Below are 25,006 nucleotides of genomic sequence, written 5' to 3'. Positions count from 1 at the left end.
TGTGATGCACAAAAGACGCTGCTGAATGCGGTGGCATGTGGGCAGGTGCAAAACAGCATTCTTGGCCTTCACGCCTACAGGAGGACGCTGTTGTAGAGGGATGACTTATTGGTGAGTGCTGCCTACTCATTCTAAGCATATTTGCCATTGTCCTAATGGTCCTGTCTTTGTAGCTATGTTTCCATGTTTACTGGTCAAGTCACAACTGAGCCTGCCATATAAAACCCTTAGACACTTTTACGCTAGCACCTCTCTTTCAGTCTCAGTAAAGTTTTGATTTCTTTGCTTTTTTTTGGTTGAGCCGTTGTATTTTATGGTACGGTGTTGTATATTCCCCATGGGCTTTAAAGGGATAAATTTGACTATATATGGTTAAATAGGGGTATTGCTAATAGCCAAGGCTGTGCATGAGCACCCTTGGCTGAGAACAGTTGGTATTTATCAATTATTTTCTCTTACCGGTCTGCGTATGACTCTCATAGGATTGTTTGATAAATCACACCTTTTCTATGTATAGGAACATTCAAAATGTTGTCCATAAGTAGTATTTTAGAATGTTTTCTACACAATATTGATAAATGAGGCCCCATGAATACCTTAGATGTAACTTTAAACTACTTTGAAAAACACATCTGATGCTAATTTCATTCAAGCATTATCGACAGAGCGTCATTTTAATCCAGTCCGATTATGGCCCTTACTTTGCTCTATTTTAAGCACTTTCACTGCAGCTAGCATGCTAATTCAGTTAACCTCCAAAATTAAGTTACTGTGGAGACACTAGGTCCATCTGCCTCCCTGTTTCAATGGCATGCCTTAGATTGTCCCCCTTCCATCTTTAAATGAACAGCCCTCCTTTGAACCTGGATAATGCTATACCTCTTCTATTTCATCTTGTCTTCTAGCGCACGTCGGCCATATCCCACTCTCTTTTATTCTCTCCGCTGATGCTGGGTGCTTGAATCTTTTTTTGATCTGAATTATTGATTCACGGGTTTCCAGCAGAGTTTTCCTTAATCTGAGGGATCTGGAGGAATGTAGAGATTGAAGGCGTCTCGACTCAAACCAGGGCCATCCAGATTGTTTTGCATGTGTATCTGGCTAATTCATGTCTAAACCAAACTCCCACTCCAATAAATACTGTATCCATGTGCTCATCTCATTGCTTGACATTTTTTTTAAATTATTATCAGAGATTCTTTTTGAAAATACAAAAGTAGATGTATCACCTTGTCATTCACATATATGATGATACAGCTACTCTGATTCATTTGGATCGGCCCATTGTAAGCAAGAGAGCAACACTATAGAAAACGGATTATTGACTCATGTGACATGAGTGGTGTTCACGAGCAGACTTTTTTTCATAATTATGTAATCATCTCACAGATGCCTTGGTGCATGGGTGCGTGCATGTGTAAAATCACTGGGGAAGCCAAGCCAGGAAATAAAAGCCCTTTTACAGACTATGTGTAGTGAAAATTGCATTGTTTGCTCTATAACCTGTTAGTCCATATGCCTTGCCACCATGATATATAGGCCTAAGGCCGAGATAATAAGAAGACACATTGACAGAATCAATTCAACCACACCTTTGTTTCATCACAAAACCGGAGAGCAACATCTGTCCGGTGAAGTCCACAAAGCATATTGCACGTAGCAAATAGTTACACTACCTTCAATCTAGTCAAGCAAGTTAACGTTTCCAAAATTTCCCGGACTACTAAACAACCATTAATTTAGAACAACAGAGAGTTTCCGCAAATCGAAAAGAAGTATCCACTATTGCAACACAATTTCAGCTTCAGCAAATTACATTTTACATATTAGCAGACACTCTCATCCAGTGCGACTTACAATAGTGAGTGCATACATTTTCATACTGTTCGTACTGGTCCTCAGTGGGAATCGGAACCACAACCCTGGCGTTGCAAGTGCCATGCTCTACCAACTGAGCTTCACCTATGCTTAGTCTAACACAGTGAGAACTAAAATATACCCAAAAATGATTTATTCCAATCAAAGTAAGATAAATCTGATGTAGCTGTCCATGGAACTGATGTGTGTGTGTGTGTGTGTGTGTGTGAAAGTAGAAAAACGTGTTGACTCACCCTACTTGTAGAGAAACGCCTATGACATCCTCCTCACAATGTATGAATTTATGCTTGAATCAGAATCGCCGTTGTAATCATTAGCCAGTACGGAGAATTAGGTAAAACCAGAAGTCCCCAAATCCTTTTCTCCATCTATGGCTAATTTAGGAAAGGGAAGATTTTAGCCAGCTATCTAGCCAGCCACCGGATGACAATCACACAACGAGACGCAAAAATTCAAGTTGTTTTTTGTAAATTAAGTTTTGCGTAATGTGATTGGTGTGAAGCCAAATCCAAACTGGCTTCCCTTGACACTTTTTTTTCACTCAGTTTAGCTCCATGCTGATTGGCTATTATTATTATTATTTAAATGTTTTATCAAGGGATGCCAAATGCTCACTGACTTCCCTTGTATTCAATGCTACGGGCAGCAACAATGGCCTACTCTTTTTGACCAAACAGCCTTAGATCGATGGGTTACACATAAAAAGAAAGAGGGGCGCTGTTTCGCTCGCTCGGATGCTTTCTCCAGTGAGAAACATTCAGCCTCTTGCGAATATAAGGACAAATGCGAAACACAAAGAGACAAGAGATAAACATTTATTTTTTCTTGGTATGCTCTTGTGGGATTTCCATTACTCTCCACTGGTGCATGCATGCCTGTGTGTGCATGCTTGATTCATATACTGTTCATATACAGTTGAAGTCGGAAGTTTACATAGACTTAGGTTGGAGTCATTAAAACTCGTTGTTCAACCACTCCACAATTTTCTTGTTAACAAACTATTGTTTTGGCAAGTTGGTTAGGACATATGCTTTGTGCATGACACAAGTAATTGTTTACAGGCAGATTATTTAACTTATAATTCACTGTATCACAATTCCAATGGGTCAGAAGTTTACATACACTAAGTTGACTGTGCCTTTAAACAGCTTGTAGAATTCCAGATAATGATGGCATGGCTTTAGAAGCTTCTGATAGGCTAATTGACATAATTTGAGTCAATTGGAGGTGTACCTGTGGATGTATTTCAAGGCTTTCCTTCCAGCTCAGTGCTTCTTTGCTTGACATCATGGGAAAATCAAAAGAAATCAGCCAAGACCTCAGCATTTTTTTTTAGACCTCCACAAGTCTGGTTCATCCTTGGGAGCAATTTCCAAACGCCTGCAGGTACCACATTCATCTGTACAAACAATAGTACGCAAGTATAAACACCATGGGGCCACGCAGCCGTCATACCGCTCAGGAAGGAGATGCATTCTGTCCCCTAGAGATGAACGTACTTTGGTGGGAAAATTGCAAATCAATCCCAGAACAACAGCAAAGGGCCTTGTGAAGATGCTGGAGCAAACGGGTACAAAACTATTTATATCCACAGTAGAACGAGTCCTATATCGACATAACCTGAAAGTTTTGGCTGCTTACTCTTGAAGCGGTAATAGTAGAACGCACAAGGTGCGATTTCAAATTGGGTGGTGAATCATCAGTTTTCCTCTTGACATGTCAGTCATTGCAGACCAGAAAGATGTGTTATCCCTCGTCAGAAATGTCCAGATCAACTAGCCCATGTCATTAAATATTTTTGAGCTAGATTTTTTTAGCCCAAAGATTTTGTTGTAATGTTTGAGTCACTCAAATATCACATGAAGACACAGCAAATGTGTAGATTTGCAGTAAATAAGCTTTAAACCTGCAAAATGTTCTCTCCACCACCAAGAGGGGTGTAAACAGTGCTTGCTCCTCAATGCTGGAATGGGGGCCTGAGTGTAACATTTTGTGATCCCTGATTTAGCAGACACTCTTTGTGGTTATTGGCCAAATGGCTTGACCACTAGGTTATCTGCCAATTGAATATGTGCAATGACTGCTTTGATAAACATCATGAGAAAGTGCTGCTGCTGAGACTGCAGGGAATACAGTTATTTTTAACATCACCAAGTACGCTAAAAGAAAACAGACACGACTCTGCACCTGATCTGAAAGTGTTAACCCTGTCACCCGTCAAATCCAACGTGGATGTAATTCCCAGCGTCCTCTCTGCTGTGGTAAGACCATGGATGCGTCCCAATAATCAATAAAGAGAAACTTATTTTTAACCCACTCCTGCACCAATCCAATGCTTTTAGATTTGTGGGAAAGAGTGAACGAGTGCACACTTCAAGAGAAAGGAGGTATTATTGGGATGCACCCCACGGATTGTCACGTGTGGATCAGAGCGCCTCTCTCCTCTCCAACAGATATCGGACACGACACAATGAACCAATGGAGGCTTTCCACACTGTTATACCCTTTTAAATGATCTGTCAGCATGGTTGATTTTCTGCCCGTTTTCTTCCCCCATTTGATTTGAGTTAAGTAGACAATCAGAGCCTATTTCCACCCCATGGGTAGATACATAGTATGGCATTTTTATTCCACAAGGATGTTTAAATTAGACGAAATGTAAAATTTTCTATTAACTGGATTTGACTAAGCTTTTTGTGTGGGGAATTGATTGTCCTCCATAAATGTGTTTTTATAATCTCTTTGTAATATATAATATATAATCTCTTTATTTTTGGCATGCAGGTGAATTTATGCTTGTCTTCTTCTTAAGCACTTAGCTTGGGCCTGCTGGTTTAAATGATGTATGGGGAAAAAGGCTCCGACTAAATGAAAAGCTGTGAAGTTTTTTCGAACTGTGTGTGCTGTGTCAAATGCTAAGTGCTAAGTTTAGCAAACAAAATAGTTATTCTGGAAAAATATGGAAACGGTTATTTATGCAAGTGTGCTTTACGCAGGGGAAGAAAGGAGGGAGGGTAGGAGGAAGTGATATTACGAAACCGATAAACTAGCCTACTAATATTGATGCAATCGCTTTGTCTAGGTGGTCCTAGGCCTAGTTACACGGTCTGTTACCTGAATGAATGTGTGCATTTATGTGAGAACCGTGTTTGAGGACCGTGTTGGATGACCAACCAGGAAACAGCAATTTACGAATTCTGGTCCCACTACCACTTGGCCTTTTGGACAGCCAGTCCAAGTGGATGATTATTTGTTAAGATGGTGAAGAAACATAAATATGTACATAAAGGAAAAACACCAAAGGCATTTCAAAATTAAAACCTAAAAAACTAACGAAAGGCCTCATGGCCAGCAAACAAACCCAGCAGCCTCGTGGCTTGCCAGCTGGGATACTGACTGACAATCACCCTAATTGGCAGCACCAGTGTGGTATACTACGATGGAAGCTAGATCTACTCAGGATCTTATAAAGCCAGTCAGCTTCAGTCAGCTTCAAATTCCAGCTTAAGCTTCATCCACACTACGAAGGTGGATATTGATCATGCAGCTGCCGCTCAGTCAAACAGGCTTTTAACTGTGCGTGCATGTCACACATGGCTAGTCAAACTATTCATTGAGACAATGCTGAACCATCAATCCATGGGCGAGTCAGTGCCACATTTTCATTTTAGCCCGAAATCAACATGAAAGAAAGGTTCTTGCAATTTCAGCAGGTTATGGTGTGTTAGAAGTGCCGTCTTTCTTTTATTGCTTATCGTTAATGCCGTCTTTGATGTGCTTTGGTGTGCTAATCAATGCACAAGCACCTTTCTTCCCACTCCTCTCAATAATAGAATTGTATTAAGTTTTACAAAAGTTTTACTGTGCTGGAACTTTCAAAATGCATCCTGTCAAAATGTGTGATGTGATAGACATTTTCATTGAACTGTTTTTAACACATGCAAAAAAACATTTGATTCATAAAATATTTAATCAGTCGTCTTCCTCAAAAGAAGGGGATGATGACGCAATCTTTGCAAGAGGGATGGATTCACTGTTACTGTAATGCTAAAGACTACCAGTCTGGTTTAAAGATGTACACTTTTATTAGCTCACTTTGTGCCAGTCTTACCAGCAGGGGAAGCTGTCAAAAAAAAAAAATCATTTTTTTTTTAACATAGCCAAGTTTTTCTAATCAACACTTGACATTACTTTTTTCCTAAAGTTTTTTCCTAAAGTGGATTCGGTACACGCCACAACTGCAACTGTTATTAGACTTTTGCACTAGGAGGGCAAGGCGACGTGAAACATTTAAAAGCATTTCACTCTGGTCGATATCAGAGTGAGCAGGAAGTCCTGTTTTTGCATGTTTGGCATTTAGCACATCCTGGCAGTGGCTGGCTGGTCTCACACCAATACAGCCAGTGCAGAGACTTTTTAGTTTGTGGCTGTATCTCCGCTGTGAGTTAGGCCCCAAGGTAACAGAGGTGTCCACACTTCTTACTGGACAGAACCCACATTTCGCCATGTCAGTGCTCAGCAGACGCCTTATGTGATTTGACATCTCGCCACCTCAAGTGGAAACGGTAGTCATGAAAGGAGTTGGGATTGTGTGTGTGGGTGTGCATGTGTGTTAGGTGTTTCACTCTTATACTCTCACGCGGTGTCTCCCAGTTGGGCCGGCCTGAGTGCTGCCTGGAGTTAGAATCAAGACTGTGATTATCCAATCAACAGGCTTAAGGCTCGACATGACCACATGTTCAAAAGGCTTTCCCAGAGCATTTGGTTTGACCTGTTAAATTCTTTGAGGTGGTATTCTAGAACCCTGCTTGGTGCTTTTTCGAACTGATGCAAGGGTGCTTGGTGCTTTTTCACCAAGCCTTGATCTGTATTGCCTCAAACATTTGGCATATCGAAACTTGCACAACTCTTTTTTTCTCCCTTCATAATGATGCATCTCAAAAGCATTATGTTTGCATGTCGCGATACTGTGATGTTTTATTCAAATACAGGGACCCCTGCTAAGATACAATAAGAGACATTTCTATCCAGTTTTCTGAGCACAGATGCCACGTTATGGAAAAATCATGGGAATTGACCTATTCCTTCTCACACCTCTGCTTTAAGCTTTAATGATGGCGACCCCATCGTGGCGTTGATGGGCCGTGATATCATCCTGTTGCGTCCATATGCCTGTGTGAGCTGTACTTACAGTACACTACCCCGGCTCCTGCCGTTTGGTCTGTGGACACTCCACACACACACACTTCCAACAGTCTAGAAATTGGGTGAGGTTATATGAGCAGTGTAGATTTAAATGAGTCTTCAACACATACATTTCAATTAGCTCAGCTAGAGGGAGAGTGCTACGGATGTATACAGTGTGGAGTAGTAGAGGGGCTAATTGTATTCCTCTACAGCAGCCTTGCATTCTTTTCACCCCTCTGACAAAACCAGCACTTCAAATATGAACATGGGCGTTAAACGCAAACAATCATCTCAATGAGTAGATGGATGGGGGGGGGGGGGGGGGTTTCTGTCTCCTCTTTTTCAGTTTATATTCTCTTTTTTTCTCTCTTTCCCTATTTGACCTGCAGAAACACATGCATGTGTCGCCTTGAAGCGCCATGCAGGGATAATTCATTCTGCCAAATGTTATGAATCTTTTCCACTGATGGGGAAACAGACGGTGATGGAGGAGAACAGGGGATGGGGGGGACTCTTTGGGGGGGACACAGGGGATGGGGGGGACACTTTGAGGTGTTGCTTGTATCTACTTCCACTCACCCGAGGAGAAGGAGTGAGTGAAAGAAAGTAATGCTCAGATTTTTTTTTCTTGTGACTCTCTGTCACGAGGATCCAGAGGTTGCCGCTAAGACTTCAAAGCCACCGGTGTGCCAGGGTTAAGTGTGTTGCAAGGTGGGTTTTGGGGGACTTCTGGCTCTAACAAGTTTATCTCGCCCTTTAAATCAGTTTGGGGCATGAAAGTGTTGGGAGCAGGCTGTACCAGAGGCGGTCGTCTTTGTTGACTGCTACCTATGTCCGCAAATACAGGTTCCCCTTAAAGCGGGCCTTTGTTTTGGTGGCAGACTCGACAGGTTGGCCAGAATGAGACTACCTCTACGCTGTGCTCTGCTTGGAGGGTAATCGAGCCTCACAATGCAACATGTCATTCCTTCTCCCTGAAGCAGCCACAGCCTCTCCCATTATTTTAGTGTCCCTTCATGCATAAGGCTGTTTGCAATTACTGTAATTATAAAATAGAGGTTATTTAAAGCCCCATTTATATGTCCCCCCCTCCCAAAACAGACATGAACACTTAATTAAACAAAGGGGTGAAGCATCTGTACAGGTCTGGTTTTGAAGGAGGTATCTCTGTTTTAATATAAAACAATGTAAGCCCATGTGTATAATTACCTACATGACATCATGGTAAAGTGCCCTTGTACCAATTTTTTTAATTAGGACCATAGCTGTTCAACTATCATACTGCCTCAGAGAGCCAACCCTTTTTATGTTGTTTTCAGACCCCAAGAGCTGGCTGCTTACTCCATATCACATAACTCTTGTTCTGTAAGAGCACAGAAAGATTGACAGCAAGCCATGTCTTTGGTTCCCTATAAGTCAGGGACCCAGGCCTGAGCCTGCCTGCTCCTCCAAACAGATGTCTACAGTGAAAACCTCTTTGAATCCCTGGAGAAAGTCTGTCAGAACAGGACTGAAGACCAGCTCAGGAGCAATCTCCTGGCCTCATGACAGATGTTGTGGAGATGTGGGCTCATGTGCACCACGTGCCATAGTGAGGCATGTTTGTGTGCTGTGTTTGTGCATGTAATGCATTGTGATATGTTGTAATGGGTTGCAATGCATAGTGATATAATGTATGGGATGATGTACAGTAACATTAGATAGTCAGGCGAGGGTCTTGAGAACATGAGAGAGCGAGAAGTCTCTGTGTTTTGGCCCACATTTATCACGTTCTATATAGCAGGCTTGGGTTCAATTCTGAATTGGCCACACCCCACAGGGAATTGAATTTGACTTAAAGAAAGTCCATTTTAAATAAGTTCCATGAAATTCAAATGGCTTATTTTTTCTACACATCACTACTGTATACACGTTTATTTTGACATTGTGTATGGTTACCAATACTCTCATAAATATTGTAAGAACACATTGTGGGTTGTCTGTAATCATTTATAATTCCCTTAATGTTTCACTGCAGATCAAACACTGCAATAGGAAAGGGAGCAATCTAACATTTCATGACAATCTGAGTTATAATCCAAATAATATTTGAAATGGTATGTATAATCTTTGCATTAATAAGTGGCAGATCCTTTTGATAAAAGATTTGTCAAATGAATGAGACTTTCATGTATCAGTTGAATTGCTTTGAATTCAATTATACTTCCTTCAATTGAAATTAATTTCAAATTCTGCTTCCTGTGGGGTGTGGCCAATTAAAATTAATGGGTTGAATTTAATTACATTCAGAAATGTAGGATGATATATGTGCTCCTGTGTATTATAAATCCAGCTCAGGAAATCCATATCTCTCTCTCTCTCGCACTCTCATTTGTACTACCTCTCTCCTTGTTGACCGCCTCTCTTGCTCTCTCTTCACCCCATGAAGGGGATTGGTGTGCATGGATCTAGCAAGACAGTTACTGTACCTTCATGGTGTTATTGACATTGAACCAAATCAAGAGCAGACTTCTGGATCATTTGTGGTTATGGTTTCAAACTATGTCATGGTTGCCATGTTGTGTGTAAAACATTCCCTTGATGCCAGCGTTTATATTCATGAACTACGATTGAAGCCTTTGATCCTCAAGCCGTGAATTTAAGTGACCTCTTTGTTGGCATGTGAAAGAGATTCAAATGATGTTACAGTATCTTTGACGGAATGGACAATTTGCGTTTTTCACCCTGGTTCCTCTTTGGGATGCCACCTGGGATGATTAGGCATTCCACATGCACACATTGGGTTATTTTTCTCTTCCTTCTGATTCATGCTCAATTATAAAAGATGAACCAAAAATGCTCATAATTCTGCTCAGACATCTCGCTTGATCTCCCTAAATGCACAGTTTTATGCTCCACGGAAACCCATCTCATCATGCACTGTTCTTCCACTTTAGATTCAAATTATTTGTAATTTTCTGCATTATGAATTCCCATACATTACTAATTGAGCATAATTAACAGAGAATAAATATAGGGAAGCTAACCCTGACAATCCATTGACTTCATTGCATGGGCTTGGTAATAGCGAAGCAGATAGTAACGGTGCATTCTGTACACACTAGTCAGAAAACTGCACTGTAGTGTTAGCTCTAAATAATTGAACTTGAAGAAAACTGAGCATCTGACACTTTCGTTTAGCTGAATTCGGAGGTGATAAATTAAAGTTTTTCCCTGTTTCTTTCTCTCTCTCTCTCTCTCTCTCTCTCTCTCAGGTTGACATGCTCCTGCCTACTAAAATCACCGGCATCATCACCCAGGGGGCCAAGGACTTTGGCCATGTCCAGTTCGTCGGCTCCTACAAGGTGGCCTACAGCAACGATGGAGAGAGGTGGCTTGTGTATCAAGATGAAAAACAGAGGAAGGACAAGGTGAGCCATCCTCACTTCATTACTATGAAATACATGTAACCCAAACCCTGCATGCCATCAGTAGTGGAAGGGACAGTATCCACCAAAACTCAAGCATAATATTAGTCGATTTAAAAGGCCAACACTATTTTGATATGCAGTAAAATCCTAAATGAATCCAAATAGAAATGTTAATTTTGCAACCAAGAATTGAATCCAATTGAATGAAAAAGTGAATGAGTGGGAGAAGCACAACGAGCAGAAAAAAATACAATATATGCCAAAGCGAACAATCAAACCCAAAACAATGATTGACAGAATGAATGGAGAAATGTATTGTGCTGCTAATAGTTGTCAAGCTCTGACCCAGTCTCATCGCTCTGTGTTAGCACTGCACCTTCCCATCTCAGGCTTCAGCACAGCTTGCTGAGGCCTCTCTCTGACTTTCTCTTGGCTCCTGGATCAGATAAGGGCACGTTGTCCAGCAGTCCTGGTCGGCACGCTGCCTGAAATTGTGTTTACGGTCCTTCAACAGATTACATGTGACCATTCCAATCGCCCACGCCAGCTAACGGAAAGGGAAGGAGGCTGTGACAACACTCTGCTGTCAGGAGAGCAGCAGCACTCCTGGGCCTGTTGTTTTAAAGGCCTGTTAACTTTGCTGCTCTCGCTGGGTTGTTTAATGATAAGGATTTCCTGGAGCTTCTGCTGATGCTGGTCAGAGCAGGGCTAACCTGGGAGGAAACACACACACCTACACACACACACACACACACACACACACACACACACACAGATCTCTTGAATATGCAAGCCTTTAAAGCACACTGGCAGCTTTCATTCTCTCGTTAACAGGCTACAGTGAACTAGATTCTCCCAGAAGCATGAATCCCCAAAATAAGCATATGACAAGTGATCAAATTAGTTTAACACAGTAAATGACTGTCTTTTTACATATGCGGCAGGGTAGCCTAGTGGTTAGAGCGTTGGACTAGTAACCGGAAGGTTGCAACTTCAAACCCCTGAGCTGATGGGTTAACTGCCCCTGAACAGGCAGTTAACCCATCTGTCGTTCTGCCCCTGAACATGCAGTTAACCCACTGTTCCTAGGCCGTCATTGAAAATAAGAATTTGTTCTTAACTGACTTGCCTAGTTAAATAAAGGTAAAATAAAAAATATGCGGAGCAGGGTGAAGATAAAAACTTCGGAAAGTTTTCAGTCCCCTTGACTTTTTCCACATTTTGTTATTCTAAAGTTGATTATATCGGGGGGGGGGGGGGTTCAATCTACACACAGTACCCCATCATGGCAAAACAAAATCCATTTTTTTTAGTATTCAGTACTTTGTTGAAACACTTTTGGCAGCAATTACAGCCTTGAGTCATCTTGGGTATGACACTACAAGCTTGGCACACCTGTATTTGGGGAGTTTCTAACATTCATCCTCTCAAGCTCTGTCAGGGTGGATGGGGAGCGTCGCTGCACAGCCATTTTCAGGTCTCTCCAGAGATGATTCGATCAGTTTCAAGTCTGGGCTCTGGCTGGGCCACTCAAGGACTTTCAGAGGCTTGTCCCAGATCTGTGTTGACTTGACTGTGTGCTTAGGGTCATTGTCTTGTTGAAAGGTGTACGTTCGCCCAGTCTGAGGTCCTGAGCACTCTGGAGCAGGTTTTCATCAAGGATCTTTCTATACTTTGCTCCGTTCATCTTTTCCTCGTTCCTGGCTAGTCTCCCATTCCCTGCTACTCTCCCATTCCCTGCCGCTGAAAAACATCCCCACAGGATGATGTTGCCACCACTATACTTCACAGTACATGTCGCTTGGCATTCAGGCCAAAAATGTCATTCTTGGTTTCATCAGACCAGAGAAACTTGTTTCTCGTAGTCTGATAGTCTTTAGGTGCCTCTTTGCAAACTCCAAGCAGAATGTCATGTGCCTTTTACAGAGGATTGGCTTCTGTCTGTCCACTTTACCATAAAGGCCTGATTGGTGAAGTGTGGCAGAGATGGTTGTCCTTCTGGAAGGTTCTCCCATCTCCACAGAGGAACTCTGGAGCTCTGTCAGAGTGACCATCGGGTTCTTGGTCACCTCCCTGACCAAGGCCCTTCTCCGATTACTCAGTTTGGCAGGGCGGCCAGCTCTAGGAAGAGTCTTAGTGGGTCCAAAGGTCTTCCATTTAAGAATGATGGAGGCCACTGTGTTCTTGGGACCTTCAATGCTACAAAAAAATATTGTACCCTTCCTCAGATCTATGCATCGACACAATCCTGTCTCTGACAATTCCTTTGACCTCATAGACAGGTGTGTGCCTTTCCAAATAATGTTGAATCAGTTGATTTTACCACAGGTGGACTCCATTCAAGTTGTAGAAAAATCTCAAGGATGGTCAATGGAAACAGGATGCACCTGAGCTCAATTTTGAGTCTCATAGCGAAGGGTCTGAATAATTATGTAAATAAGGTATATGTTTTACATTTTTTCAAAATTTGCTAACATTTCTAAAATCTGTTTTCCTTTTGTCATTATAGTGTATTGTGTGTAGATCGATGAGGCAAATGTTTTATTTAATACATTTTAGAAATAAGACTAATGTAATAATATGTGGAATTAGTCAAGGGGTCTGAATACCTTCCTAAGTCACTGTATATATGATGTTGGCTTGTTACGACACATATCACCCTCCAATGGGCACACATCAATTTATGCCAACATGTACAAATACATCTTCAGTTTAGAGGCCCATGCCTGAAAACTCTTCGCCATCCACCACTCAAATGCCTCGCTTTAGTAGTTTATAATTTCAACCACAAGATGATCTTTGGATGTGGGCCACCGCTTACTCCATGTGAGTTTCAGCCAAGCAATCTCAATTTTAACAACTGGAAGAATTCCAAATGTTTGGCAAGCCTGGCAGGGCTGAGAGAAAAGTGATAAAATATACACTGTCAAGATCATAGCAACCTTCGTGTTGAAATCTATAGTTCGTCCTCAGGATTTGTGGCCATAAAAAGAGTACAGACTGAGAATACAGTGAAACTATAATGATGCTATTCACAGGTAGTAAAACAATAAAATATGCAATCCAAAAACAAAGCATCCTATCAAATCATCCTATGTCCTATTATCCTTACTCATGTTCTACTGCATCTTTTAGAGCAAGGCCTGGGGGGATATTAATCAGTGTGTCCCAGCACAGAGCTGTGAGGAGCTTTCCAGATATAGGACTTTTCAAGGTGTTTCCACCTCTCAGTCGAGTGGAGCAGGTGATTAATGCTAGAGGACACATTAGGCTTCCGGACTCCAGAGACTTTTCCTGTCACGCCACAGGCTTGGAGAGGTTGGCCTGGGCTAAGAGTCCTGTGTCTCTGTCTGTCTGTCTCTGAGAGAGAAAATCGGAAGTCCAGAGAGTTTGTGTGCGTACAGTATGTGTGTGTTTTTATGTGCACATTCATGCATGTATGTTTGCGCGCAAGACATAGTGTACGTTTGTGTGTGTGTCTGGCTGGATGGGTGTCTGGCTGGGCACAGCATTGTACATTTTCTCCTCAGGTCTCTCCCCTCCTGAGCCTGAGTGTGGCAGAGACTGCAGGCAGTTAGATCTAGATTGAGAGAGGAGAGGCCTCTGTCAGCATATAGGTACCCAATGGACACTATAACAATTTATTTTATTTAACTAGGCAAATCAGTTAAGAGCAAATTCTTATTTTACAATGACAGCCTTCCCTGGCCAAACCCTCCCCTAACCCAGACGACACTGAGCCAATTGTGTGCCACACTATGGGACTGTGATCACAGATGGTTGTGATACAGCCCTGTATCACACCAGGGTCTGTAATGATGCCTTTAGCACTGAGATGCAGTGTCTTACACCGCTGTGCCACTCGGGAGCAAACCAGGGACATGCAAGCTGTCACTCACTTATATGTTGCATGTAGTTATAGAAATACTGTTTACATTCAAGTTTGGATACACCTACTCATTCAAGGGTTTTTCTTTATTTTTACTATTTTCTACATCGTAGAATAATAGTGAAGACATCAAAACAATGAAATGACACTTATGGAATGATGTAGTAACCACAAAAGTGTTCAATCCCGTTAATTTAATCAAATGCCTTTTCTGTGTAATTTGTTTAAAATGTTAAAATCCGTATCACATTACACATTTAGCAATGACATAATGCATTTGAAACTTCACGCAGAGTAAAAATTTTGTATGACTTAAATACAATTATTTTATCGATAGGAGTGGAGAAGAAAGTGCTTGTTTAATTGACAAGCACACCGAAGCATACCAAAGACGGCATTAATGATACGTAATAAAATAAAGAACTTCTCATACGCCATAGCCTGTTGAATTTACATGAATTTGATTTCATTTTTATTTCGACACAAATGAAAATGTGGCACTCGCTCACCCATGGATTGACGTTTCAGCATTCTCTCAATGAAGAGTTTGGCGTTCGACTAACCACGTGCAACATGAATGCGCAGTCCACAACCCAGGTCGAGCAGGCTTGAGTAAACGGCAATCGCACGATCAATATCCACCTTCGTAACATGGATGAAGCCGGATTGTGAAGCTAACTGAAGCTGGCTAGCTTTAGAAAACCCAGAGTAGGTCTTGCTTGCATCGTAGTGCACCTCTTTGGGCTTTGTCCTGACCACGTGATCGGACTGGGAAAATCTCTGGGCCCTAGTGACAGACTTTAGTAGCCTAGTGGTTAGAGCGTTGTACTAGTAACCGAAAGGTTGCAATTTCAAATCCTCGAGCTGACAAGGTGCAAATCTGTTGTTCTGCCCCTGAACAGGCAGTTAACCCACTGTTCTTAGGCCGTCATTGAAAATAAGAATTTGTTCTTAACTGACTTGCCTAGTTAAATTTTAAAAAGTATGCCCCCATGCTCAGTTAAAACTGCAGTAATTCTCGAGCTCTCAGCAGCAGACTCTCATGATTTGAGAGCTATTGCTGATCATACGCAGGGCCCCAGAAAAGCCATTGAGACGTCACCCTCCCTAGAGGGGGAATAAGCTCAGTTTGTATTAGCGATTTGCGGAATAATTTGGGAATTGAGCAGCCTGAAGTGACTATGAAGTGGCTTTCAGTGGGAGGATAATGCAGGCATTCTCACTGCTCTCTTGTTTCAGTAAGAAGCACGATTCTTTGAGTGGAAATGCGCTGCGGCTTGTTCAAGTGTCATTACTTCACGCAAATCCTGTGCACGATGAAGCAGAACATGTCAATCTATATCTCAAATGGAATATTTCACTTTTCAGACCTACCAAACGTACAGTACATACCAGTTAGAGTAACATCATAATTTAATATCCCTGGTGTTGGGGACCATCAGAATGCATTTTGTAAGAAACATTTTTTGCACCCTGGTGGGGGCTCCAGGAACAGGACTGAGAGCCTACTTTCCATAGAAAGGGTTCTGGTTGAACGTTTTCTAGGGGTCATAGTTGGCTAATTTCAACCACTCAATGGCAGATTGTTTTCAGCACCTGCTGGGGTCCGGCCCACCGGTTTTACATTTCACATAATGACGATGACAAGTCCCATTACATTCCAATTAAATAGTCATAATCACACTTTTTTTTAATTGAAATGATCATGGAATTTAGTTAAGCTGTCCCAATAGGTACATATATCCCATATTGCATATCATTCTACTGTCGATTAACCACACTTAAGCACAAGGCTTCTAATTATCAACAACACAGTATACATCCCAATACGTCCATTATGCTTGTTTATATTGGAATATTCCATGCTTGCACGTTTAACTACATATCAATGGTGAGATTGATCATTTGCTTCTGGGCCGTTGTTTTGCACACTGCCTGCCTATTGGGTCTTGTTGGATACTATGGCACTAAGAATGGTCTGCCGTGGGGCAACGGACAAAAGGTCGCTAACTCCGCTGCCATGTGTTTTTTTACGGACAAAAAGCACAGGTCGTGACCATATCTCCTAGTATTATGGAAATGTACCATCAGCATTATGTAGACTACACAGCATGCCCATCACTCTTCGTCTATCCTTTCTAATGTCACTTCTGTGCATAATGAGGCTCACATACACTAACAAGCTTGCTGAGATATGTGTGGGTGTTCAAGATCCCCCATTCATTTAAACTCATTCCCACTGTCCTTCCTTTCGCAGGTGTTCCAAGGAAACTTTGACAATGACACGCACAGAAAGAATGTAATAGATCCGCCCATCTACGCCCGATTTGTCCGGATCCTTCCATGGTCGTGGTACGGAAGGATCACTTTGCGTGCAGAGTTACTGGGATGCACAGAGGAAGAGTGACCACCCTTCCCCCTCACCTGTCCACCTGTCCTCCTCTCTCCCCTTTAATACTGGATCATCTAACCCAGATTCAGTGTTTCAATATAAACTGTGCAACCTGTAAAAAATAAATCATTTTCCAATGGATTTTTCAAGAATATGTGTTTGGTTATGGTGGGTTGCTGTTTGATTTAAACCTGCCCTTGTCCTGATTTTGTCCCTTTTTTGTTTTCTTATTTTTGTGGTCAATGTCTTTTTATTCCTCTCCAGATTTTTCCCCCATTATGTTTGGGTTTGGAATGAACTTGGGTAACCTATTTGATGGGGGGGGGGGGGGGGGGGATTGGAGTGTGGAGAGGGGAATCACACTGTGGTTTAAACATATTGCCCTGGAAGCTACTGCACAGTGTCACTTTTTAACAAAGAAAACGTGAAACCTGTCTATCATGCTTCATTGGACATTGTTATCCCCACTGAAACTTATTTTGGAACTTTCCCAAAAATCATTAAATTATCGCAACTGAATACGACAGTGACATATATATATATATTTACTTTGGATTATAACACCTCTTCAAGCCAGGCTTTTAACATTACTGACACTGACATTATAGAGCAAATACAATACAATGGCAATGCTCAATGCTGTTGAATTAAATGTGAAACACTAAATAATTGCATGGTGCATAAATTATGATATTAAAAGTTTGACATAAAACTCCTTCCCTAAGAGCAATTGCTTTGGTTTGGTTTAACATGCATTTCTCAATAGTTCTGATACACACTGCAAAAGCTTAAAAGTGATCTACTAGACGAATAACAAGGACAAAAGTGGCACTGCAGTATAGATACGGAGGTTGATGGGCTGGCTGACTGAAGTGTGTCCAAATATTCTTGAATTTTCTATCTCATCTTTAATTTATTTAAATGTAATTAGCATTTAAATTTTGTGTTTGAAAGATATCTTCTTGGAATGTCACATTTATAGAATTGTATACATTGTTTAGTTTTAGTTTATTTTCTCTGCTTTTGTATCCTGGTGCCCAATCCTCCTTCTGCCTTTACAATATCATTTTTAATCAACGTGAAAAGCTCAGGATAGAAGTCACCCATCCATACCCACACAAAGAGTAAGCCCTCCTTTGAATAATAATATTTTACAAAATTTTGTGTGTGCAGACATTACCATGCTAATGAAATAAATCAAATTATATAAAAAAATCTATCACACAAATAGCTTTTTATTCGTGCGTTTTCACAAGAATATGAATACATGTAAGAACTTTGAATATTTAAATATCTGTACAATTAACATTATCAGTTATTAATTAAAGTATGTCACTATTTCAGTGTTGCATTTGAAAGTATCATGACATGCATCATGCAAGTCTAATATTTCTTAGATCCATGGACACAGCATTAGCATCATGCCATGCAACTCACTTTTTATAATGGATATATTTGGCTGTGCATAATGGTTTTTATTTAATTTTTTAAATATCTTGGCTTTTGATCAAGCTATTTGTGAGTATATCTTGTCAAGAAGTTTCTGTGTCCATAACGTTGTCTTCTTGATCGCTGTCTGTGTGCGCTTTTCACACAATGGGATCGTTACTAACCAATGGAGATGTCAGCATGACATACAGTGGGGAGAACAAGTATTTGATACACTGCCGATTTTGCAGGTTTTCCTACTTACAAAGCATGTAGAGGTCTGTAATGTTTATCATAGGTACACTTCAACTGTGAGAGAAGGAGTCTAAAACAATAATCCAGAAAATCACATTGTATGAATTTTAAGTAATTAATTTGCATTTTATTGCATGACATAAGTATTTGATCACCTACCAACCAGTAAGAATTCCAGCTCTCACAGACCTGTTAGTTTTTCTTTAAGAAGCCCTCCTGTTCTCCACTCATTACCTGTATTAACTGCACCTGTTTTGAACTCGTTACCTGTATAAAAGACACCTGTCCACACACTCAATCAAACAGACTCCAACCTCTCCACAATGGCCAAGACCAGAGAGCTGTGTAAGAACATCAGGGATAAAATTGTAGACCTGCACAAGGCTGGGATGGGCTACAGGACAATAGGCAAGCAGCTTAGTGAGAAGGCAACAACTGGTGGGTCAATTATTAGAAAGTGGAAGAAGTTCAAGATGACGGTCAATCACCCTCGGTCTGGGGCTCCATACAAGATCTCACCTCGTGGGGCATCAATGATCATGAGGAAGGTGAGGGATCAGCCCAGAACTACACGGCAGGACCTGGTCAATGACCTGAAGAGAGCTGGGACCACAGTCTCAAAGAAAACCATTAGTAACACACTACGCCATCATGGATTAAAATCCTGCAACGCACGCAAGGTCCCCCTGCTCAAGCCAGCGCATGTCCAGGCCCGTCTGAAGTATGCCAATGACCATCTGGATGATCCAGAGGAGGAATGGGAGAAGGTCATGTAGTCTGATGAGACAAAAATAGAGCTTCTTGGTCTAAACTCCACTCGCCGTGTTTGGAGGAAGAAGAAGGATGAGTACAACCCCAAGAACACCATCCCAACCGTGAAGCATGGATGTGGAAACATCAATCTTTGGGGATGCTTTTCTGCAAAGGAGACAGGACGACTGCACCGTCTTGAAGGGAGGATGGATGGGGCCATGTATCGCGAGATCTTGGCCAACAACCTCCTTCCCTCAGTAAGAGCATTGAAGATGGGTCGTGGCTGGGTCTTCCAGCATGACAATGACCCGAAACACACAACCAGGGCAACTAAGGAGTGGCTCCATAAGAAGCATCTCAGGGTCCTGGAGTGGCCTAGCCAGTCTCCAGACCTGAACCCAATAGAAAACCTTTGGAGGGAGCTGAAAGTCTGTATTGCCCAGCGACAGCCCCGAAACCTGAAGGATCTGGAGAAGTTCGGTATGGAGGAGTGGGCCAAAATCCCTGCTGCAGTGTGTGCAAACCTGGTCAAGAACTACAGGAAACGTATTATCTCTGTAATTGCAAACAAAGGTTTCTGTACCAAATATTAAGTTCTGCTTTTCTGATGTATCAATTACTTATGTCATGCAATAAAATGCAAATTAATTACTTAAAAATCATACAACGTGATTTTCTGTATTTTTGTTTTAGATTCAGTCTCTCACAGTTGAAGTGTACCTATGATAAAAATTACAGACCTCTACATGCTTTGTAAGTAGGAAATCCTGCAAAATCGGCAGTGTATCAAATACTTGTTCTCCCCAATGTATGAGGAGGGATACAGTATCAAATATGTCCATGTCCACAGGCACATTTAGTCATAACATTGTTACAGGTCTTTTACCTTGCACTCACCATTGGTGCATTGTAAAACCTTTGCTAACTGGTGAAGGGGAACCAATAAGTCAATTTTGTGTTTCTGTGTCTACTCAGTCTGAGTATCAAGCGCTATATAGAAAAGTGTACCAATGATATGCTAATTAGTCCACGCCTGCAGAAGAGAGAGTCAGAAACTACGACTGTGTACAGCTGAGAAAGGATTCTGCTTTTTCGGTCTTTCTGTTTGACCAATAAAAAAGATGTCTGTGAATCAAATGGCTTGCCTTCTTTTTGCTCGCAAAAGGTGTCACATTACCCTACTTTAATAATATAATGCTCTTCTCTTGTTCTCTGTGGTCATGCTCTACTTTCTCCCAGCATCTAATTTCACGTAGCTGTGCTGCAGCGTGTCGTCTTCATTGATTTACCTTAGGCTGCCATGCTTATTTCCTTTGTAGCACATTAATTTTCATTTTCTTGGCTGTGGCAGGAGATCAAAACATGATTCAAAGGCCAAATGTGGAAATGCATTGTCCAGTAATGATTAAATTATATCGGAGTGCTTATAGGGAGATAGCGTCTTCACAATTTCCACATTTTGTAGTGTTACAAATTGAGCTTAAAAATGATTTGTCTTTTTTTTTCTATGATCAACACAAACTACCTTAATGTCAAAGTGGAAGAAAACTTTGTTTTTAAGATTTATGAAAAATAAAACACTCATATCTTGATTAGATAAGTATTCAACCACCTGAGTCCATATACAGTTAGATTGGAGTCATTAAAACTCATTTTTCAACCACTCCACAAATTTCTTGTTAACAAACTATTGTTTTGGCACGTCGGTTAGGACATCTACTTTGTGCATGACAAGTAATTTTTCCAACAATTATTTACAGGCAGATTATTTCACTTATAATTCACTGTATCACAATTCCAGTGGGTCAGAAGTTTACATACACTAAGTTGACTGTGCCTTTAAACAGCTTGGAAAATTCCAGAATATTATGTCATGGCTTTAGAAGCTTTAGTTAGATTAATTGACATAAAATATTGTAGACCTCCACAAGTCTGGTTCATCCTTGGGAGAAATGTCTAAATGCCTGAAGGTACCAGATTCATCTGTACAAACAATAGTACGCAAGTATAAACACCATGGGACCACGCAGCCAGCATACCGCTCAGGAAGGAGGCGTGTTCTGTCTCCTAGAGACAAACGTACTTTGGTGCGAAAAGTGCAAATCAATCCCAGAACAACAGCAAAGGACCTTGTGAAGATGCTGGATGAAACAGGTACAAAGTTTCTATTTCCACTGTAAAATGAGTCCTATTCCGACATAACCTGAAAGGCCTCTCAGCAAGGAAGAAGCCTCTGCTCCAAAACCGCCATAAAAAAGCCAGACTACAGTTTGCAACTGCACGTGGGGACAAAGATCGTACTTTTTGGAGAAATGTCCTCTGGTCAGATGGAACAAAAATAGAACTGTTTGGCCATAATGACCATCATTATGTTTGGAGGGAAAAGGGGAGGGCTTGCATGCCGGAGAACACCATCCTATAGAACATTTGTTCGGCAGAAAGTGTGTGCGAGCAAGGAGGCCTACAAACCTGACTCATTTACACCAGCTCAGTCAGGAGGAATGGGCCAAAATTCATCCAACTTTTTGTGGGGATCTTGTGGAAGGCTACCCGAAAAGTTTGACCCAAGTTGAACAATTTAAAGGCAATATTACCTAATATTAATTGAGTGTATGTAAACTTCTGACCCACTGAGAATGTGATGAAAAAAATTAAAGCTGAAACATATCATTCTCTCTATTATTATTCTGACATTTCACATTCTTAAAATAAAGAGGTGACCCTAACTGACCTAAGACAGGGAATTTTTACAAGGATTAAATGTCAGGAATTGTGAAAAACTGAGTTTAAATATATTTGGCTAAGGTGTATGTTAACTTCAGACTTCAACTGTATGTTAGAATCACCTTTGGCAGTGATTACAGCTGCAAGTATTTTGGGGTACACCTCTATTAGCTTTGCACACCTGGATTGTACAATAGTTGCTCATTGTTATTTTTGTCATTCTTCAAGCTCTGTCAAGTTGGTTGTCGATCATTGCTAGACAGCCATTTTTAAGTATTGCCATGGATTTTCCAGCCAATTTAAGTCAAACTGTAATTATGTCAATCAGGAATATCCAATGTCATCTTGGTAAGTAACTATTGTATATTTGACCTCCACTGGCTTCCAGTCTAAGCCCACATCCACCACAAGAGCATGGTACTTGCCTACGAAGCAGTGAGAGGAACTGTCCCTCCCGATCTTCAGGCTAAGCTCAAATCCTACACCCCAAACCCGATCACTCCATTCTGCCACCTCTGGTCTCTTGGCCCTGCCCCTCCTATGGGAGTGCAGGCTCCCACTCAGCCCAGTCCAAGCTCTTCTCTGTCCTGGCACACCAATGGTGGAACCAGCTTCCCCCTGAAGCTACAGTAGGACAGCAGAGTCCCTGTCCATCTTCCCGAAAACATCTGAAACCCAACCAGGACCTTCCTAAACATAGCCAGTCCTGGCCTGTCCATGGATGGGAGATCCAATGCTGCTGGAAGTGGTGTTGGAAGACCAGTAGAGGGCACTCTTGCCTCTAGTCTAAGGAGATCCCAATGCCCCAGGACAGTGAAGGGGACATTGCCCTGCGTAGGCGTGTTCGTCTTTTGGATGGGACATTAAAATGGGTGTGGTCATTAAAAAGAGGAGGGGTTTTAACACCGGTATCTTGGCTAAATTCCCAACCTGGCGCTATTCCATCATGGCCACATAATCATCCCCCTCATTCCTGATTGGAATATCACTCCTCACCTCTCCATCTGATAGCTGATGTGTGGTGAGTATTCTGTCAAAAAATGGTTGCCCTACATCACCCAGGTGGGTGCTACACATTGGTGGTGGATGAGGTGAGTTTCCTCCTACTACGAAAAGTGCTTTGAGTACCTCAGTTGGTAGAAAAGCACCGGCATATAAATCCAATCAATTAAAGAATATCTTAAATAATCCCACAAAACCCCCTTCTCACCCTGACCCCCCCCCCCCCCCTCCGAAATAACTAACACTCACACTTTACTTTTCCCCCCTTAAAAGCTCTGACTTTGCTGATAGCTACTTTATTGAGAAAAAATAATCTTAAAATGAATGCATTAACTGTAAATTGCTCTGGATACGTGACTAAAATATAATGTAAATGCAGTTACGAATCACGCCTATCTGTTATTACAGATGGTCTCTGTATTTCAGGGCTATAAATCACTGTTGTAATAATAATAGATGGGACTTATAGCGCTTTCAAGGACCCAAAGTTGCTTAACAATTGTAGAAATGAAAAGAAAAACAAAGTGTCAGACTTAACAACATCATTAATAAAGAGAGGGGTGGGTTCAAAGAAGGGAAAGAGTGCGATGGATCAGTGTTTGGGCAGGGTAGGGTTGGGATTTGGATACAAACCCAGTTTAGGGTAAAGGGTGGGATTGGGGTTAGGATACAAACCCGGTTTACGGTAAGAGGTAGGGTAAGGGTTTGAGTTAGGTACTGCTAATATATAGTGATGGACTCCGAGTCATGGATGGCTGGAAGGAAGGAGTTCCAGAGCCTAGGAGCAACCCTGGAGAAGGCCCTGTCGCAGAAACGCTGGAGCTTCCACCCGGGGATGACAAGGTGGCCTGCTGTGGTGTAACGGAGTGCACGTGTGTGTTGGTATGGGAGAAGAAGGTCTGAGAGGTAAGGGGGGCAAGGTGGTGAAGGGTTTTGGAGGTCAGAAGGAGGATCTTGTAATCAATGTGTTGGGAGCGAGGAATCCAGTGGATGTGCTGCCAGGAGTCGGGCTGCAGAGATTTTAACCGTTTGGAGCTTATAGAGGGAGCTTGAGTTGATGCCGGAAAGTAGTGAGTTGCAGTAGTCAAGATGGGAGGAGATGAATGCATGTTTCAGCGGCAGGACAGGAGAGAAAGGAGCAAAATTTGACAATGTTGAGGAGGTGGAAGAATGAGGATTTGACAGTCTGTCTTATGTGGTGGTCAAAGGACAGTCCATGATGTCCAGAATGACACCGAGGTAGTGTGCATGGAGGGATAGACAGTGGTGAGGTTGCCGGCTTTGGTGAGGGAACGATTCTATGTGGGTCATAGGCGGGTTGAGGAGGGATTTGGTGCAGAGGTAGATCTGGGTGTCATTGTATTGGGTCCGGTTTGTGAGGTATGATTGTAGCCAGGAGAGTGGGGTGCCATCAACACCCAGATCCCAAGCCTGGTGAGGAGGATATGAAGAAAAAAAAAGTGGCACTCAGGTCAAGGAGAATTAGGATGTTGAGGGCATCAGCATCAGCAGATGTGAGGAGGTCATTGGTAACTTTGAGGAGAGCAGTTTCAGTACTGTGGAGGGGGTGGAAACCAGACAGGAAGGGTCTTGGCTAGGAAGGGGAGGTTGGAAATGGGGTGGAAGTTATTGAGGATGGTGGTGTCCAGTCCTCACTTTTTTGAGATGGGGGGGGGGGGGGGCTGCAGCTATTTTGTCGATGGAGGGACAGTTCCATGGGCGATGAAGAAGTTGTCGATGTGAGGGCAGGCAGGCTTTGATGAGAATAGTTGGGAGAGGATCCAGGGAGCAAGTTGTATTCTTGGATGACATGATGAGTTTTGAGATATTATGAAAGTCAATAGGGGCAAATTCAGAGATCTGAGTTTCAGGGGTGTCAGTTGGGAGGTTGACAGGGGGAGGGGTGGCTGAGGGAGATTGATCAGTCAGTGATGAGTTTATTTTGGCGATCTTGTCCTTGAAAAACTGAAGGAAGGAGTTCCTTGACTAACTGAAGGTGTAGTCAAGGGGCTAAAGTACACTACATGACCAGAAGTATGTGGACACCTCCTCGTCGAACATCTCATTTCAAAATCATTGGCATTATTA

At 41.9% G+C, this 25,006-nt stretch overlaps 1 protein-coding gene across 5 annotated transcripts in view; it reads left to right on the top strand.

Moving 5' to 3' along the window:
* The window catches only part of edil3a (EGF-like repeats and discoidin I-like domains 3a), a 260,282-nt gene extending 239,953 nt beyond the window's left edge, over positions 1-20,329 (top strand). For all 5 annotated transcript variants that reach the window (XM_036935506.2, XM_036935505.2, XM_036935507.2 and 2 more), the window contains 2 exons: positions 10,320-10,475; positions 16,622-20,329. In XM_036935506.2, the coding sequence (XP_036791401.1) occupies positions 10,320-10,475; positions 16,622-16,771 (306 nt within the window). In that variant the 3' untranslated portion in view covers positions 16,772-20,329. The remainder of the gene's footprint in view (positions 1-10,319; positions 10,476-16,621) is intronic.
* Positions 20,330-25,006: the final 4,677 nt, after the last annotated feature.

This window comes from Oncorhynchus mykiss, chromosome 11 (assembly GCF_057628025.1).
Source record: "Oncorhynchus mykiss isolate SJ-2025 chromosome 11, ASM5762802v1, whole genome shotgun sequence".
In the NCBI taxonomy this organism is placed as follows: domain Eukaryota; kingdom Metazoa; phylum Chordata; class Actinopteri; order Salmoniformes; family Salmonidae; genus Oncorhynchus; species Oncorhynchus mykiss.
The sequence above is the reverse complement of the archived record's forward strand: the minus strand, read 5'-3'. Positions and strand labels throughout refer to the sequence as shown.